This window comes from Simochromis diagramma, unplaced genomic scaffold, assembly GCF_900408965.1.
Source record: "Simochromis diagramma unplaced genomic scaffold, fSimDia1.1 OVJJ01000669.1, whole genome shotgun sequence".
Classification (NCBI taxonomy): domain Eukaryota; kingdom Metazoa; phylum Chordata; class Actinopteri; order Cichliformes; family Cichlidae; genus Simochromis; species Simochromis diagramma.
The window spans coordinates 3,042,783-3,060,960 of NW_024387458.1; the positions used below are offsets into that span (position 1 = coordinate 3,042,783).

Genomic DNA, 18,178 nt, shown 5'->3' on the forward strand with positions numbered 1-18,178 from the left:
ACAAAAACTTGAAACTACATGACAAATTCATAAAAAAGCCCAAATGCAACATAACTGAAAAGAAAAATGCAGCAAAACAAAAGCCATTGATCCAAACTACATGCAAACATGTACTGTAGCTTGAGACATTAATGACATTGGGCGTTTTTATCATTTTGCACCTCTCTGGCCGTGCATACAATTGGTAAACTGGCCACATTTAGCCATTCACACAGCCCCGATGAAAGGTGCTGCTATAAATACTTTCAAGCTACTGTAGAAAGGTTACTAAAGTAAAGTAATAATTGCATCATGATGCTTAAGTAACAGTTAAAAATATGCTCAATATGAAATATGCTTGTAGCATGCGTTATACAGAAAAAAAATAGTGCTGTCAAAATTAATGCGTTGATGCAGATTAAGCCATCATCACGATTAACGCGATACAAAAAATGTAACACTATTAACGCATCTGGAGTGCAGAATGACTCAAAATCCCTGAAATGTTTCTGTCAACGCATTTCGGGCAGTTTGTCCAAGTAGTCATGGGCAGCTGAACTGATCAACTCAATATGGAAGATGATAAACCAGGGGTGTCAAACTCAAATACACAGTGGGCCAAAATTCAAAACTGGAACAAAGTCGCGGGCTAACGTTAATATTTATTGAAATATATTTATTCCTCCAGATATAAGAACGAATCTTTTCTTATGGACTCAAACACGTTTTGCTGAAAAACTGAATATGGAACAAGCAAAGCTTAATACTAAACAATATATATATTAGCTGTATAATACCAGTAGGCCAGCTCTAATAGTCATTTGGTATGGCTTCGCGGGCCAAATGTAATTAGGCTGCAGGGCAAATTTGGCCCGCGGGCCAGAGTTTGACACCTATGTGATAAACGCACATTAGCCCTCTCGATGGGAAATTAGAGATAAATCATAGTGATAAATGTAGCGGTTCTGAATGACAGCAACACTATAAAGAAGGAACAGGAGAAGCTCAAGAAATACCAAGGGCTCAGAGAAGAGCTCGAGAAGATGTGGAGGGTGAAGGTAACGGTGGTCCCCGTGGTAATCGGAGCACTAGGTGCAGTGACTCCCAAGCTAGGCGAGTGGCTCCAACAGATCCCAGGAACAACAAAGGAGATCTCAGTCGAGAAGAGCGCAGCCCTAGGAACATCTAAGATACTGTGCAGGACCCTCAAGCTCCCAGGCCTCTGGTAGAGGAGCTTGAAGGATAGACTGCCCGCAAGGGTGGGCGGGGAACTTTTTAAAAAAATTGTTTTTACTAAAGAGCATTGTATTTATAGTCCTGTTGCTCTTTTTTTTTTTTGTCATTTACCATTTCTTTTTGGTCACTTTGTGCTCCATTTCTATTTGGTTCTCATTGTTTGTCTTATTTGTACTTTTGCATGTTTATGCAGTAATTCTGCTTTTGTATTGTCATTCTGCAATTATTTGTTGGGTCACATCAATCTGTAATCCCTCTTTGTGTTTTTAGTCATAATATGTCTGAATGTGAACTGCTGGGCTGGTAACTTTTCTGCTTTCTCACTTCCAGTTTTTGCATGTTGGGACAGGCTGCGGATTCAAACATCAAGGACAAACAAATATTTAAACATCCAGACCTTTAAAAAAGGGTGTGTTGAATTCATTTGTGTCCATGAATCATGAAACTGTTGCAAGAATGTTAAATCTCCCATGAAGAGACAGACTGTGGAAAACCCCCCCAAAGAAAAACAGAATTTCATGTCAGCTGCAAAGATAGACCGGTTCAGGTGGTTTAAGGATCGTGAGGTTTTGGGTGCAACTCTTCACTCGTTACCAGACTCGCAGGTACATGTGAAGTGATCACATACTGTTTGATTGAAAGCAGAGAGAAAGAGAAAGGCACGCCCACTTAACTGAAGCTCATGTGTTAGGTGTGACAGAGAGGGCGTGACTTTAAACTCATCTCCAAATCGAAGTCCGACCTGTTTTCAGAGGACTCTCTGCCATCCTGTGTGTGTCACCTAACGCGAAGTAAGTGCTCATTTCTGCAGGTGTTTTTGTCAGTTTGTGAAATTAGTGCATACAGATATTTAATAGTGACTTTTTGGCTATATGTAATGTTTCGTGTTTACTTCATCTTCAGTTCATATTCCAGTGTTTATTTCAGCAGGACAGCTAAAACATTTCATGACAGAGCTTTGCTGCACTTTGCACGGCTCACACCTGTTTTTCTTGTAGCCGTTACCAGCAGTCGCCACCATGGCTGAAAATGCAGAGGCCCACTCCACCACTCTTACCACCAATCGCAACTGCACCATGGAAATCACCAACATCACCACCGCCTACTGCCTCGTCAACCCAAAGTAACAGAGCCCAAACTATTTCTCTTTTACTCCAGCATAAAGTTTTTGATTTCTTTGCTTATGTAAGAGAGCATTTATTGTTTGCAGTTAAACAAAAAAAAGACATTTATCTTTTAAAATTTCAATGCCCGTGTGATGCAAAATTATCAAACGTCAGACAAAAAGACCCGTCTATCACTCTTTGACACAAGTTATTTCTGCCATCCATCATTTGTTACTTTGTATCCTTGTGGTTTCTTGTGTCTGCGTTTTAATTGTAACCAATATTTTTTACTGATGTGTAAAAAATGGCCAGAATGATATTTGCATGTCCTTTGATATTTAAACATTAGTCCTGTTGAGTCTGTAGTTGATGAGCTTGCACCACCTCCAGCAGCGCCAGAGTTAAATGTCTGATGGCATCAACAGTCAGGAGGATATTGCACAGTTGACTGTTTTTACATCGAGGTGCATTAATAAACCTTTGATCGTTTCCTCTGCCCTCCTTCCTTTCAGGGTTCACATGGAAAGTGGCTTCGCCCACAGTCCTCCGCAGCCCACCGTGCGCACCACTAAGACAGAGGTGTGCTCTTTCACCAAGGATGACAACACAGCATCAGGTGCTGCGGGTGTGCTGACCTATGACCTGTTTGACATGCGCAGCCGCCGCTGCGATGGCATTGTGGCCATCATGTTCTCCGTGCCGTTCGACTACAACTTCTACAAGAACTGGCTCGGCGTGGGCGTCCTTGATAAATCGAAAGCTGTCGACAGCAAGTTGTTCAACTACATGTACAACGACAAGAACTGCAGCGACTTTGTCCGCTACGAGGCCAAAGGCTCAGGGCTGGTGTACAGAGGCAAGACGGTGGATGTGAGGGCATGTATGTCCGATGAGGGCAAAGCTATTGTTAAACTGGAGCTGTATGACAGGATGGGCTAAAGAGTCTGGTTGCATTAGGTGTGAGAATAAAATGTTCGCAAACAAATGTGTCGAGTGTATTTGCTGATATTCCTGAAAACTAAAGTGCAAGTTGTCATCCTTATGGTTTAGAGGTGCTTTAAACAAATAAAAAACAATTCAACTGACTTGTTGTCCTCTGTGTTTCTTTGTTCAATCTAAAAATAAATTGTTGGACATGACTTCAAATGTTTGCAAGCAAAAGTGAATAAAAATGTAGCTAATCATTCTCAACCCTTAACCCAGCCTGTGACTTGTCCCACTATTTTCCAGTTATTTACTGAGGAATTTCTTCTAAAGTTAGGGTTTAAGTTCACTGCTGACAACACTTCCTGCTTACTAATGGTACGACGGAACAAAAGAGTATAAAACTGCAAAAAATACTATAAGTATTTTAAAATAATGAGTGTTTTAAAAGAGAGGAAAAGGGAGTTGTGATCATCATTAGTTCTTCCTCAAATTGTAGTCTTTACTTTTATCTTACTATCTAACTTCTTATCTCATCCTTAAGATGTCGTTTTCACTGTTGTGAGCCATCGTTATGAAGCTAATATAAAAGTTTTCAAATGATATAGTATTGAATAAGTGTCCTAACCTCCCCAAAAGTATTAAGGGTGCATGCTTTATTCTAGAGCATCCTAATCTCTAATCTAAACGCTATTTCCCTGTAAAATCATCAGGTGTTCATCTCTGACATGCTGCTCCTGTAATCTGCTCTGCACAGTCACACAAATACAGGCCACTAACATTACCCTGCTGTGGTATTTTGTTTGGTCATTGCATGTAATTTTATTGAGTTATTTAATATATCTTTTTAATAAGTTATGTTTAATGTTTAGTGCCTATGGCCATGGTGTATCACATCTTTTCTTATCTTGACAAGGATGAATAACTCTTCCTGTTCTTCCAATGGGATTACACAGTAATATTAGGAGTGCAGGGTCTATTATAAAGTATTATAACCTCTCCTTATTGGAATTTTTTAAGTTTAAAGTTAATTTTCTTGTTGGTTTGGTTTGGGGAATAGGTTATTCATCAACCTTTCAACAGACATGTTTCAAACTGTCTAAGCCCTCTGCAGAGACGAAGCATGTTTGTTTCCTCATGCAGACAATGGAAAAACAAAATCACAGACCCAGAAAGAAAAGGTGTAGTGCAGAAAAATCCCACAAACCTCAACAAACCAGTTTGTAGTTTCACAAATTGACAGCAGTGTGAGAACAAAAAGACTACAGTTATCCTGTGCTGTTATTGTTAGCTACACCCTTTGCTTTACACCTCTGCAGACATGCGATGGGAAGCGACATGGGAGGTGGATGCATGCTTATGGGTGGAGACACCTTTGGGTGCAACGCATTCCCCAACGAGACTCACGTAAGAGCTGAACTCAGTGTCTCAAATCTGTCCAAGCACGAGTCAGCTACGTACCAGTGATCCCGACAGGTAAGACGCTTCATTCCTGCTCAGTTATTTGAGGGTTTCAGATGGATTTGCATTTTTATTTTAATTGGTTAAACTCATTCACAGATCTGCAGTTTACACTTCTGTTCTGTCTGTCACAGCCTTTACAAGCCACACCATGAGTGAATCTGCAGAATCTTTGGCTGCCGCTGTCGAAAGCCGAAGGAACGTCACCATAGAGATCACTAACCTCACCAACAACTACTGCCTGATTGACCCTAAGTATGTCCAAAATAAATGCACTTTTGCTCACTTTGTCTGTACAGATTAAAGTTAGAATATGCTTTACGTGCAGCTTGACAAATATCCAGTTAGGAAAATTCTTTTTCAAATTTTGCCTCCTGCTTTCATTTTTTCCTCACTTTTGCTGCTGTTAAAAATTAAAGGCTTTTCCTGGAAAATGGCAGCTGCCGCAGCCCCCCACAACCGACTGTACGTCCACAAAAGACTGAAGTGTGCAACTTCGGCAAGGGCAAGGCCAAAGCCACTGGGGCAGTGGGCGTGCTGACCTACGACCTGTTCAAGAAGGAGTTCAACAGAGCCGATGAGACACTCGCTATAATGTTCTCTGTGCCATATGACTATAACATGTACAAGAACTGGTTTGCCTTGGGAATCTACAAGAAGGGCAAAGAGTGCAATGAGAGCCTGTTCAAAGAGATGTATTACAACAAAGAGCAGGTGGGATTCGTGCGGGTGGAGGCCAAAGGCTCCGACCTCACCTTTGAGGGCGGGAGCCTGGACATCAAGGGTACCATGTCCCCCCTGGGCAGGGCCATCATGAAGGTGGAGATCTGGGACAAGCTCTTCACTCCCCACATGCAGCAATCTTACTGAGTTGTTGATTCATGTTTGTCAGAGTAAACCTGCTTGAAACACCACCGTGTAGCCAACTGTACACCCGTGCTACTGTATTACCTGTAAATGCAATAAATTCTTACTAGTCTGATGTGATAAAACACAAGTGTCAGTGATCATTTGACATGAAATACACACAACGACAAACCAGTTGGGTTTAACTTGTGGAGCAGGTGACTGAGTCTGTTACTCATTACTTTGATTGGGGGCATGAAGTACAAACAAAACCAGCAGGTTTGGGAAGTAATTCATTACAGTTACTCAAGTACTGTGTTAGAATATAATTTTAAGAGTCAAGCTTTACATTTTTAATCATCTGTGGAATTTTACAACGTTTTGATTCAGACAGTGGAAGCTGATTTAGGACACAAACACTGCAGCAATGAAAATCTTTTCTATATCGATTTATTATAGTTTCTGTCATTTGCAGGTGCACATATTAACACATACTATGTGCTGTTAGATAAATCGGATATACTTTATGCACCCAAAAGGGAAAATTAGGACATTCCAATTTCTCAATAGTAAAAAATAAAAGAACAATATGTAGTAATATAGATGTTGCATGTAAGAGTTGGAGTCATTGCCACTTTTTCCCTTTGGGGCAACGATATAGAAGTTATAGATCAGGTTATGAAAAGTTTTCTTTGATACTTCAAGTATATTTGGCTAACAAAACATCTCTGCTCTACTTTGGTAGGAATGTGCATTGTTGTTTAGTACCTGAGTAGTTCTTACACCACTGATCATTATTAGTTATTTAGTGAATCAGAATCAGAATATGAATTAGTTTGATACATACATACAACTTCAGCCGAAATGTGGAGCTACATGTATTGCACAAGGACACCACCTAGTGGTTTAAAGTGTTTTGTGCATACTTGAACTCAGCGGCAGCGCGTTGTGTATGAATCATTTCAGTAGTGGTCATTAATATTTGCACTTTGTGTCATTCTCCTCACAGAAATGTGTATATAACAGCATTTATGTATCATTTATGTATTTTCTGTGAGGTCTGATCCGGTGCACTGCTCATAAAACACACTAACAACAGTATTGAATCTGTCCTTCAAGTACATCTCGAGTGTTTCCAGGGACATATTTCTCACATCATATCCCCTGAATTGTTTCTTAACCGTCTTATCAACAGGCACAATCTCCTCGCTGCTGTTGGGGTCGTTGCGTCCGATGCCCGCGTACGTGGGAAAGGCGTTGGTTAGCTCTTTTGGAAGACTTTGGTTGTACTTTGGACAGCAGTAGGCAGACCACATATACTCAGGCACCGCCACGCGGTGATTCTTGAGCCAGTGCTCGTCATTGCGGTAGGGGATGATGCCCGTCACGACGTAGGCATCTCCGAGACAGTAGGTTGCTAAGGTGTGATTCACACTGTGCTCCAGAAGTTCCCAAGGCCCATCATTAGAGCCCTTCTTTTGGGGAACCACGTTGGTGAGGGTGAATGTGGAAGAGCGGGTGTCGTGGCTCATGTGGTGGAGGCTGGGGTTCAAGTGGCCACGGGAGTAGGTGGAGTTGATGTAGTCCAGCTGCACTGCCTGGCTCTCCACGATGTTCTGATCCAGAGGGCCTGGGGGGAACTGTTCCATGTTGCCATCTCCCCCTGGGTAGGCTAACTGTTTATCAGCAAAGGAAGAAACGGGGTTTTATTACAGACTTTACACTTCACTGATTTCACAAATGACTTTAAGCTGTTCGGCTAAAATGTTGTCGACACTCCTAAAGCTGCATTTGCACTATTATCAGCAATGCTTCAATGGAAGTACCAGGACTATGCTTTAAACTTAACCTCCCGGTCATTACCAGTCCACCTACGGTTGAGAGGGATTTGTCCTAGCCTCATGCTAAATAAGCAAATATTCACAAAATAAAAGATGCTAAGTTATGAAGTTTATTTTGGCATTGCCACTTGATACTGCCTTTAGTCCAAGACTATAAACATGTTTTCAGTGTGGCCTTCACTTATATGTCACTTTTTTTTACTCTGGGACTAGACAGGACATCAAGCAAGTGTCCTGTTAAAAATCCTTAAACTGACCAATCTGCAGAAATGAGCAGAAAGCTAAAAGCTCCACAAGTTGATTCTGTTCATCTGAATGTAGCGTTTTCAGTGGGAGAAACGTTTCTTCACTCATCCAGGTGACTTCTTCAGTCTCAGCTGACTGCAGGTTTCCCCAATCTTACAAACAGTACATTTGCATAATGACTGAAACCAGCCCACTGAAGAAACAATGGGCTGGGAGGTTCAGCCCATTGTTTCTCCCACTGAAAACGCTACATCCAGATGAACAGAATCAACTTTTGGAGACGCAGAATGCTAAGGGTTTTTGCGCAATGTCAGCGTCCTAATTAGAGAAACTACAGAAGCATTGCTTTATATTATTATCATTGCTGTATTTACTAAAGTAAGATCGTTTTTTTCTAGAAGCAGGTGTAAAAACGTATTTTACATATTTAGCTCCAATTGCTCCTTCTCATTGAGAAGTGCTCTTGCTAGTGCCCCCTGCTGTTTGTCCGGATAAACTGCAGCCCATTTCTGTACATTCAGAAGTGTGAAATGCAAAGCAGATCATCACACTGAAATCAAAAGTGGGGACATAAATTAGGCAAATAGAGTCTCAATTTCATTTCCGCCTTTGACTAATCAGAGGAACAGGGGGGTTTCCGTTTAGGGTGGAGGAGTGGGGTATCTCCTGCTGCACATGTGGCGCTTACTATGTTTATCGTCCAAAGAACTTTCAGGCTTTTCGTCATTTTATTAGTTGGGATGAGAAATCTTAACACTTTTATTTATTCATATCACACGGCCTTTAACAGGATGTCGTGGAAAGTTTTCTTGATATAAACAGTCAAAGGGTTACAACCACCACCCCCACTTCCTTACAGTCTCACATATTGAGCCAGTGTTGGATATTTTTGACATTATAAAAGCGAGAAAGTGTCCTACAAGAAATATGCGGCACAAAAAAAGAAAAAAAAAAGAAGTGTTATATCCCCTTTCAACCTGTTAACTGTACCGTTAAACAGATATGGCCCAAAAGTTTGTGAAGTAGCACAAAATTTGAGTTTCAAACACTTTAACACTTCAGTTTTTATTCATTTATTTCTCTTTATTCACGTTTTTAGTATGGCCAGTCCTCAGAAAGCGATCAGTTTGCAGCACTGATAAAGGCAGGATCAATCAGGGTTTACCCTTGACACAGATCTCAGCCGTGCCACTGAAAAGTGTCCTGTTAAAAATCCTTAAACTGACCAATCTGCAGAAATGAGCAGAAAGCTAAAGCTCCACAAGTTGATTCTGTTCATCTGGACGTAGCGTTTTCAGTGGGAGAAACGTTTCTTCACTCATCCAAGTGACTTCTTCAGTCTCAGCTGACTGCAGGTTTCCCCAATCTTATAAACAGTACATTTGCATAATGACTGAAACCAGCCCACTGCAGAAACAAGGAGAAAGGTCAATGCTGACTGTTTGCATTAATTTGCTTTATTTGTCAGTAAAAGTTTGACTTTTGGCCTTGACTTTACTGCAAGTGAAAATAGGATTAGATAAGCGTACAAAGAGCATCACATAACATAACAAAAACAAACTTCACAAGAGGAAGTTGGGAAAAGCAGCATTCAAATGAAATATTTGTTCTTCTGCTTCCCACTCCAACTCTACCAAACCATCACAGTCATTTTATTTTGCCTTCCCCATTTAACTCTTGTGTGACTCTTATATTTTGGGGTTTTACAGTGGAACACACATTTTGTGTGTATTCCAGTAAATTTTTATCAAATTTCTCTTTGTGGGACAATTAAAGGATTTACCAAGTCATCTTTTATCTCGTTCAAACATGCAGTGTCAAAAATATTGTGTACCAGCCAGCGCTATAGTAATTATGTCAACAGTCAACTTCCTCCCATAAACCAAATTCCTCTTGACGCACATGCTCGACAATCACATGATTTTCGCTGGCATGTCAACACACTTGGAGCGGTTAACAGTTCTGAGACGTGAAGTGTGCGGCGTGTTTGCACGCAGAGCTGACACAGCACAAAGTCTAAGTTCTGCTTAAACTCGGTTTTTTTCTTTTAGTTTAGTTTAGTTTAGTTTTTGTGTTTTGTTTTTGTTTTTTACTTTGGCCTGTTTCCATTCCAGCTTCAATAATCACCATGATGCTTGCTATCTATTACTTTTGTTGTTCTTTTTAATATAAATACACACGGATTATTCAAACTCTCACCTGTGGCTCAAACTTCCAGGATGCTGAGGGTCTCTTTCCCGCAGGCACTGTGTACAAATAGGCGGAAAACCAGGGCGAGCGGCGGGGTCGGCTGTACAGGGTGGCGAACCGATACTTGTTGATAAAACGCTGGCAGATCGGCGTCCCTGCCAGACCCTTAGGGGGCCAAGACCTGTAAAAGAACTGCAGGCACGGAGTGAAGGTCCCGACATCCGCAGCGCACAGCGAGCAGCCTGCAGCAAAGAGCAGGGCGAGCAGAGCGCACAAACGAGGCATTTTACCGGTGGCGAAGCGAGTCTCTTTAACCTCCCAGAGCCTTTTCATACATTCACACAAAGACGCGATGCCCGGAATCCACTCGTGGTTTTTCCCTTTAGATCAACACGTGACCTCCTTAAAGCCGAAACAGTTTCAGTGATAAAAAAAAGAAGTAAATAGGATTACAGAATCTGTCCACCGTGTCAGCGTCATCTCAGTAAATTCCAGCTGATGTAGAACATCTGTTCAACCATGTCAGCGTTTATTTGTGACGTTGTATTTAACAAGAAGTACAAAAAAAAAAAAAAAACATTCATAAAAGCGTAAATTAAAATAAGAGCACGAAACACCTCATTGCTTTACACAGGTAGAGAATAGTTTTAAGTGTGTCTGGGTTGGAGGTATGGGATGTTGGATTGGCACATCAAAAAAAATAAAAAAATTTTTTAGGACAAATTCTAAAGTCTCATTAGAGCCACCATCACACAGTAGAAACAACAGTTAACTTTACTTTGCAAAGAAATCAACAACTCCTCAAGACAGCAAGTGATTGATGTGTAATGATCAGCTCTTCATAGTGATAAACGTAAATATTTTATGGAGTGAGCCCAGTCTGCAGCAGGGACTGCAGGTGTTAAAGAGCAGCTGTATTTGACCCCGTGGGAATCAAAACGGCTCTTGTCATGGCTGACTGAGCACCTTGGGCACTATTCTGTGAAAGTCTTAAAAGAAACCTTAAAAAGTCGGGCCAGGTCTCATTTACATTTCACTTTCAGCAACAGACAAGAGTGGATGGACACAGATTGACCTTATTAATGCTGTGAGCTGCTCAGTTATAAGATCATCCAACCAAAGCATCAGCATCAGCATTCACTGTCATATATAAAGTACAAATGAGGACAAAATGATCAACCTTTCCAATGAAGAGCTTCGTTAATTGATAAAATATTTTCAACACAGCACTTCTAAAAATACTAGTTTTCTTTCAAAAACTTCCATAATTTGTATTTATTTATACACAATAACAGAATTATTTCAGAAAAACAAAAACTACCATGATCAATATAATCAGGCCTCAGGAGATTGAACCATGGCAAAAACCACTGCTGTTCAATGATGCGCTTTGACTTGGTAATGTTCAAAGCCAGTCTGAGCGTTACCTAAAAATGTTCTCACAGAATAAAAAACCCACCAAGGGTTTGAGCTATAACATTAAAAAGCTTTATGCCAAAAACAAAAGACATCAGTTTAGACTCAAGAAAAAGAATCGTTGACACCCACAAAGCAGAAAATAGATATATAAAATTATCTCAGTGTTTCCAAGTGTCAAGAACTGAAATAAGATGTATCAAAATCAAGAGCCACATAGTACAGAACACACCTGGCAGAGGGAGGAAGTACAAGATTTCAAAGACTCTGGAAAGAAAATTAGTGAGAAATGTGTCTAAAGACCCCAGAACAACTTCAGAGACAATGGTGCAACACTTAGCCCACTGTAGCCTCAAAGATGACAATGATTAGAACCCTGAACAGTAATAGACTGTCAGGTTGCAGACCAAGAAAAACTCAGCTTCTGTAGAAGAGACACCTTCCAGCCAGACTGAAGTATGTGGACAACCTGGAGAAGAGAGTTGAAACTGGAGACCTTTGCTGCTTATTCTTGGAGAACGAAGGCAGAGGTGTACAAGCCAAATAAAAAGGGTGAAACACGGTTGTGGAAGTATTGTGCTGTGGTGATGCTTCAGTAGTGGGATCTTGTAAAGGTGGCAGGAATCATGAAAAGGAAGGATGTGAAAGTTGAACTTTCTTGACTGGCCTACACAAAGCCCTGACCTGAGTCCTACTGAAAAACTGTGGGGTGACTAAAGTCCATGCCATAAGAACTTCAAATATGGAGGAGCTTGAGAGGTTGAAGAAAGAAGAATAGGCTGGGATTGCTCAGTATGTAAGACTTGCTGAAAACGACAACAAATGATTGTGTGCTGTTATCCAGTAAAAAGGTTACACAACTCCCTATTAGCAGCAGGGAGGCTAAGAATTGGGACCCTGGTATTTTTTGTGGAATAATTTAGCTTCTGTCTGCAAAGTTAAATAATGTGGCTGTTTTGCTGCTCATTTGTGAGTTGTGACTGTGAGTCCAAATTATATATTTATATATTTATATATTTAAGATCCACACGCCTCCCACCTTATGCAACACAATAATCAGGATTTGGGTTCTTTTCTTATGTAATCTGAAGTTGAGCTCCCCTCTTCCACACTAGTCTGAAAGTACTTTTCTCCACACGCTCGAGGATTGAAGGTAGGTTCATACGCCCTATGCTTCACATTAATAGTTAATTGTGTCAAAATGCTTACTTAGCAACTGTCATGCAGACAGGAAACAGAATACAAGGGTGTGTGTCTTCTTGTTGTTCTTTTAGCTTATTAGAAAGTCCCTGCTACACGCAGATGATGAGATTAGAGACTGCAGGCAGGACATACCCCCCACTGGACCGTGATTTGTTGCAACATTTCATGTTAACCGGTTTGGACAGTGTAGCTGTGTGTATGTGTCTTATTATGGCAAAATGTCATCCTTAACAGAGCTCCTGCAGCGGGAACCACACCAAAAGGTTTTGAGGGCTTTGCAAGTATTTTGCGTGTCTATGAATAGATTTTGTCAAAGAAAAGAGAGTCCAAGCTACACAATATGCAGTGATGGATCTTGACAACTGCAAGGGTTGTCAAGATCCAATCAACCAATGAGTTCAAAGAGGTGTGATTGGACCTCGAATGTTGAAAGACATCCCTTTACAAAGAAACCCACTGATTCTTGGTTTTATTATCTGAGTAAGCGATGACCCAACTTGACCCTAACTGTGATCAACAGAAATGAAAGGGAAGGACATCCTGTCGCTATCTGGAAACCGATTAAAAGACATGTTTGACTTTTCAAACGTGTTTTTGGTGCAGTCTTTTGGACGAGCTGTTGCTGGTATTACTGGAAGCAAGTATTCTATGTTCTTTTAGATAACACACACTGATATCCTACACTAACATTTTGCAGATCTCCCAGCTGAGTGAAAATGTACATAAAACAAGTGGATAGAAACACACTAACTATGGTTTTAAAGTAACTGAGTGCAGTAGTTACATGCATTGTTTTTATAATTTTTATAGCATTCTATTTATTTTGGAAGCACAAAATCACAACAACAGTCACCTCAAGGCATTTTATATTGTAAGGTAGACCCAACAATGATACACCCAAAAGTTGAAAAGTAAAAACTGAAGAGTAGAAACATGAAAATAAAAAGTGAACTCGTCCCTGACCTCGCCCCAGGAGTTCTTGCCCCAAGTGGAGGAGTTTAAGTATCTTGGGGTCTTGTTCATGAGTGATGGGAGAAGAGAGCTGGAGATTGGCTGCGGTGATGCGGACGCTGTACCGGTCTGTTGTAAGAGAGGTGAGTGTAAAAGCGAAGCTCTCGGTTTACCTGTCGATCTACGTCCCTACCCTCACCTATAGATACGAAATGTGGGTAGTGACCAAAAGAACGAGATTTGGGATACAAGCGGCAGAAATGGGGTTCCTCTCCCTTAGAGATAGGGCGAAAAGTTCGGCTATCCGGGAACAGCTCAGAGTAGAGTTGCTGCTCCTCCACATCGAAAGGAGCCAGTTGAGGTGGTTCGGGCATCTGACAAGGATGCCTCCTGGGAGTCTCCTGGGTGAGGTGTTCTGCAATGGGAGGAGGCCCAGGGGCAGACCCATGACATCCTGGAGAGATTTTTATCTCTCAGCTGGCCTTGGAACGCCTTGGTGTTCAACCGGACAAGCTGGAGGAGGTGGCCGTGTAGAGGGAGGTTTGGGCTTCTCTGCTTGGCCTGTTGCTCCCATGACCCGGCCCTGGATAAGTGGAAGAAGATGGATGGGTGGAGACACACCTAATGATTGCCCAGTAGTTAATTAATATATTCATACCTGAATTCATATTCGGTCATCATAATGTACCGTTGAATATTGAAGAAAAGTTTGGCTGCTGAGGAGTAATTTCTCCCCACAGTGCCTTAAAAATTCATGTAAAGATGAGGGTTTATGCCTCGGAGCTGTGCTTAGAGTCCTGTGTTGAGCTTGGTTTTTTTTTCTTTTTGTACAGAAAAGTTGGGCGTGACAGCCCCCTTTTGATAATGGTCTAATCCAGTGGGTCCTGTAGCATAGCCAGGAGTGAAGACAAGCTCATAAAATAACTTAGAATGAATTCAAGTTCTAATTTAGGCATCATTGAAATAATCATTATTATTTTTTTTGTTTTGTTTTCCTCAGACTTGATCCATGGGGAGCTTTCCAGGAGTTTCTCTGTTTCTTCTGGGCGCGACATTATCCTTAACTGTAAGTCCTGTCCAAGGTGGAAAGATTCTGGTGTTCCCCGTTGATGGCAGCCATTGGGTGAACATGAACCTGCTGATCCAGAGCCTCCACACCAAAGGCCATGAAGTCACTGTGGTCCGCACAGCCACTAGCTGGTATGTCAAAGAAGAGGCACCACATTACAGCTCCATCACTGTCACCTTACCAGAGGCTGTCTGCATAGAGGAGCAGGACTTCTTTGTAACTTTCCTGGTCAAGATACTGGAGATCCAAAAACAAGGGACGTCTTTCATGGCTGTCTTGAAGTTCTACTGGGAAGTGCTAGGTTCATTATCAAAAATCTACCAACAAGCTAGTCTGTTAGGTGTAGAAATATTTGAGAACAAGACTCTAATGTCGAAGATACGTGACTCTAATTTTGACCTGGTTCTTATGGACCCTGGACTTCCTGTTGGAGTTATAGTGGCCCACAAACTAAAGCTTCCAGTTGTCTTTAATGTTAAATGGATGACCAGTGGGGATGGCCATTTTGTTATAGCTCCATCACCAACGTCATATGTCCCAACTTCTGGAAATGCCATATCTGACAAGATGACCTTTTTTGAAAGAGTCAAAAACACATTCCACTACTTCCTCAACACCTGCATTGACAAGTTTATAGCATGCCCACCTTATGATAAAATAGTAGAAAAGTACTTAGGCCCAGATGTGAACTTCTATCAGCTTCTTCAAGGAATAGACCTGTGGCTCATGAGAGTGGACTTTGTCTTCGAATTCCCCAGGCCTACCATGCCGAACATTGTCTACATTGGAGGATTTCAGTGTAAGCCTGCTGAGGCCTTACCTTCAGAGTTGGAGGAGTTTGTTGAAAGTTCAGGAGAACACGGCTTCATCCTGATGTCTCTGGGGACGCTGGTGAATGGTCTGCCAATAGAAATAACTTCAGAAATCGCAGCTGCCTTTGCTCAGCTTCCTCAAAAGGTCGTATGGAGGCATGCTGGTGAACGCCCCAACAATGTGGGGAAGAATACCCTTCTGGTGAAATGGATGCCCCAAAACGACCTGCTGGGTCACCCAAAGATAAAAGCCTTTGTGGCTCATGGTGGCACCAATGGGATCTATGAGTCCATGTACCATGGTGTGCCAATTATTGGCATTCCCCTGCTGTTTGACCAGTTTGAAAACATTTTGCGAATGGAAGTTCGAGGAGCTGCTAAAATGGTGGATGTAACAAAAGTCACCCAGCAGAATTTCCTCAAAGTCCTACAAGAAGTTCTTAACAATCCCTCCTACAGAAACAACATGAAGCGTCTGTCTGCTCTCCACCGAGACAGACCAATGCATCCTCTGGATGCTGCAGTTTACTGGATTGAGTTTGTTATGAGGCACAAAGGAGCTGCACATTTACGCACCCAGTCTTATAAGATGCCCTGGTATGTGTATCATTCTGTGGATGTTATAAGCTTTTTGTTGGTCATCTTGTTTATGCTGACAGCCTTTGTAGTGGCAGTCATACGATTCACGTGGCTTCGAATGTGCAGGAGGAGGAAACCAAAGCAAGAGTGACTCCTCGAATGAAGATGGATCCAATTAAAATGTTATATTGATATTCTAGATTTTTCTTGTTGTCGACCAATCAAAAATAAAATACTAAACTTTAAAGTCCTGGAATACTATTGTTGCTGCAATGCTTATAAGTTTGTTTGTTTGTTTTGTTGGGGGGGGGTTGCTCCAGAAAGAGCATCCACTGTAACAGAAATGTGCCAAATCAAAGATGGGGAGCAGTCAAAATAGCTTCTATTTCTTCAGATTTAATATTTCAAAATGAATTATCTAATATGTACCAGTTTTTCTTTATTGTATTTCAGTCATATCTAAATAACAAATTACTTTTAAGAATTTCAGATAGGACAGCAGGTGACTGACAGGTGCAATAGATTGAAAATAAGTTCAGCAAGACATTCTCAGACGACTTAATCATTTAAACATGAAATTTCAATTCAAAACAAACGTATTTCCACATTTTGTGTGAAAGGGGCAGGAATTTCTGCATGTGTAGTCTATGAAATTAAAACACATTAAGAAGTTTGAGGTTGCATTGTTGCATGTGTTGCATGGGATTTTAACATATATTATAAGACATTTCTTATTATTAAAAAACTTTATTTACATATTGAACACATTTATGTTTTCCACATGTAAACACACGTGGTTTGTATGTTTTGTCTTTCACCTTGCAGTTAGCTACCAAAATGAGTTCAATAAGTAATTCTCCAATAAACTCAAGACAAGTGAATAGCATGTCATGCAGTTTTTGTGTTATCCTTGCGTAGATTGTCTGCTGTTATGTGCTGTGCTGCACAGTGATGCATGAGTAAACATATACAATTATCCCATTGATAGTGGGAGGAGATAAAGGTTGGCTTAATTTGTCTGACTAAGCTTTAAGCACAGCATTTGAAACTTATCAACAAAGGACCAAACCATCAGGAAGCCTAATGCTTAATAATTAAACACAGAGTGAGTCTTCAGGCTGAATCCTCCCGTGGTTCCTGTTCTGAAATACAGTCATTGGTTAGGACAGAGAAAAAGGCAGAAAATGTTAGACACATCTCTGCAGGCTTGGATAGGTAACACATTCTCACATCAATCAGGCTGCTGAACAAGAGCATCATAAGAAGCTTTTCATAAGCAATTACTGCTGTATTATTATTTTATTAATTCAGCACCATTACATTTCTCCTAAATATGATTTGAGTTTATTACTGACTTTATAACCTACTGTTTTACATGGAGTATTTTTTATTGGTGTTTTACCAAAACAGTAATTCATTTTTTATATAATTGCATAAAATTAAAAAAAAAAAGTCTAATCTGAACTTATGTCAAAGCATCAGTTACACTTTATTTAACAGATTTTGAAACATAAAGCCACTAATATATGATGCTGTAACATTGTAGACAAAGCTAAACAGCAGTATATAAGTAATTATAATCAACTCCAGCTAACACTGACATGATATACACACCAATAAATCAATAATTATCATCAGCACAAGGAGTTCTTTTACTTAAAGAACATTTACTGTGGGTATGTAATAAACATTTTGCTAAAGCTAAATTTTGTGTCATAATTTCTGCGTTTCGGCTGAGCATTGTGCTCATGGCTACCCATCTGAAATATCCTGGAAACGTCCTCAGTTTCTAAGACCACATTCAGTCATTTTTCACACACAGACTCTAAAAGTATGAATGTTACCAGCTCCATGGTCACAGCTCATAAGAGGAAACCCTTTCATTGTTTGAATGAACTTTTACTGCCTTGATTCATTTCAACCTTGTTCCACAGTTCCCTCAAATCTACACAGTTTTACAGCTGATTATTCCGCTGATATCAACACCATTTTACAAACAAGATCAACATTTAGCCCCTAAAAAAACTGGTACCTTGTATTGATTAGAGAAAAAGAAACCAAACTCTAAATTATTTTGCTGTTTTATTTCATTTGTTTCATATGAAACTCTGGTGGTCTGAATCTGTGCTTTGAATACTGAAGTTGGTATAAGGGAAAAACCCTAAACGGTGGTGTTGACTGCTCATTTATGGGTTTTGATTTGAAATTAAAATGAACACTAGATATATCTTTTAGATATATTTTAATCAATGGGCAATAGTGGTTTACAGGAGTGGGTGAGTGGGAGGATTATAAGGTTCAAAAATGAATAAGAAAGTG

General features: G+C 40.6%; 4 protein-coding genes across 4 annotated transcripts; 3 read left to right on the forward strand and 1 right to left on the reverse strand.

Moving 5' to 3' along the window:
• The first annotated feature begins 1,887 nt into the window (after positions 1 to 1,887).
• Positions 1,888 to 3,406, forward strand: LOC120723093 (bryoporin-like). Its single transcript, XM_040014400.1, has 3 exons — positions 1,888 to 2,006; positions 2,214 to 2,338; positions 2,834 to 3,406. The coding sequence occupies exons 2-3, from the start codon at positions 2,235 to 2,237 to the stop codon at positions 3,258 to 3,260; spliced, it is 531 nt and encodes a 176-aa protein (XP_039870334.1). The 5' UTR covers positions 1,888 to 2,006; positions 2,214 to 2,234; the 3' UTR covers positions 3,261 to 3,406.
• A 1,183-nt stretch (positions 3,407 to 4,589) lies between these two features.
• LOC120723086 (DELTA-stichotoxin-Hcr4a-like) lies at positions 4,590 to 5,698 on the forward strand. Its single transcript, XM_040014392.1, has 3 exons — positions 4,590 to 4,721; positions 4,841 to 4,961; positions 5,126 to 5,698. Exons 2-3 carry the CDS (start codon positions 4,858 to 4,860, stop codon positions 5,574 to 5,576), a joined length of 555 nt encoding a protein of 184 aa, XP_039870326.1. The 5' UTR covers positions 4,590 to 4,721; positions 4,841 to 4,857; the 3' UTR covers positions 5,577 to 5,698.
• Positions 5,699 to 5,985: 287 nt separating this feature from the next.
• Positions 5,986 to 10,373, reverse strand: LOC120723085 (endonuclease domain-containing 1 protein-like). The gene is made up of 2 exons (XM_040014391.1): positions 9,839 to 10,373; positions 5,986 to 7,228 (listed from the first exon to the last, which is right to left on the reverse strand). The coding sequence occupies exons 1-2, from the start codon at positions 10,160 to 10,162 to the stop codon at positions 6,593 to 6,595; spliced, it is 960 nt and encodes a 319-aa protein (XP_039870325.1). The 5' UTR covers positions 10,163 to 10,373; the 3' UTR covers positions 5,986 to 6,592.
• Positions 10,374 to 14,454: 4,081 nt separating this feature from the next.
• Positions 14,455 to 16,072, forward strand: LOC120723071 (UDP-glucuronosyltransferase 2B31-like). The gene has a single exon (XM_040014371.1). It carries the CDS (start codon positions 14,529 to 14,531, stop codon positions 16,008 to 16,010), a length of 1,482 nt encoding a protein of 493 aa, XP_039870305.1. The 5' UTR covers positions 14,455 to 14,528; the 3' UTR covers positions 16,011 to 16,072.
• Positions 16,073 to 18,178: the final 2,106 nt, after the last annotated feature.

What these genes read in the sequence shown, in the direction of transcription:
- LOC120723093 (XM_040014400.1), top strand. Translation starts at nt 2,235, where the DNA reads ATGGCTGAAAATGCAGAGGCCCACTCCACCACTCTTACCACCAATCGC. An exon ending in TACTGCCTCGTCAACCCAAA is followed by an intron (nt 2,339 to 2,833) that starts GTAACAGAGCCC and finishes CCTTCCTTTCAG; the next exon opens with GGTTCACATGGAAAGTGGCT.
- LOC120723086 (XM_040014392.1), top strand. Translation starts at nt 4,858, where the DNA reads ATGAGTGAATCTGCAGAATCTTTGGCTGCCGCTGTCGAAAGCCGAAGG. An exon ending in TACTGCCTGATTGACCCTAA is followed by an intron (nt 4,962 to 5,125) that starts GTATGTCCAAAA and finishes TAAAAATTAAAG; the next exon opens with GCTTTTCCTGGAAAATGGCA.
- LOC120723085 (XM_040014391.1), bottom strand. Translation starts at nt 10,162, where the DNA reads ATGAAAAGGCTCTGGGAGGTTAAAGAGACTCGCTTCGCCACCGGTAAA. An exon ending in CCTGGAAGTTTGAGCCACAG is followed by an intron (nt 7,229 to 9,838) that starts GTGAGAGTTTGA and finishes GCTGATAAACAG; the next exon opens with TTAGCCTACCCAGGGGGAGA.
- LOC120723071 (XM_040014371.1), top strand. Translation starts at nt 14,529, where the DNA reads ATGAACCTGCTGATCCAGAGCCTCCACACCAAAGGCCATGAAGTCACT.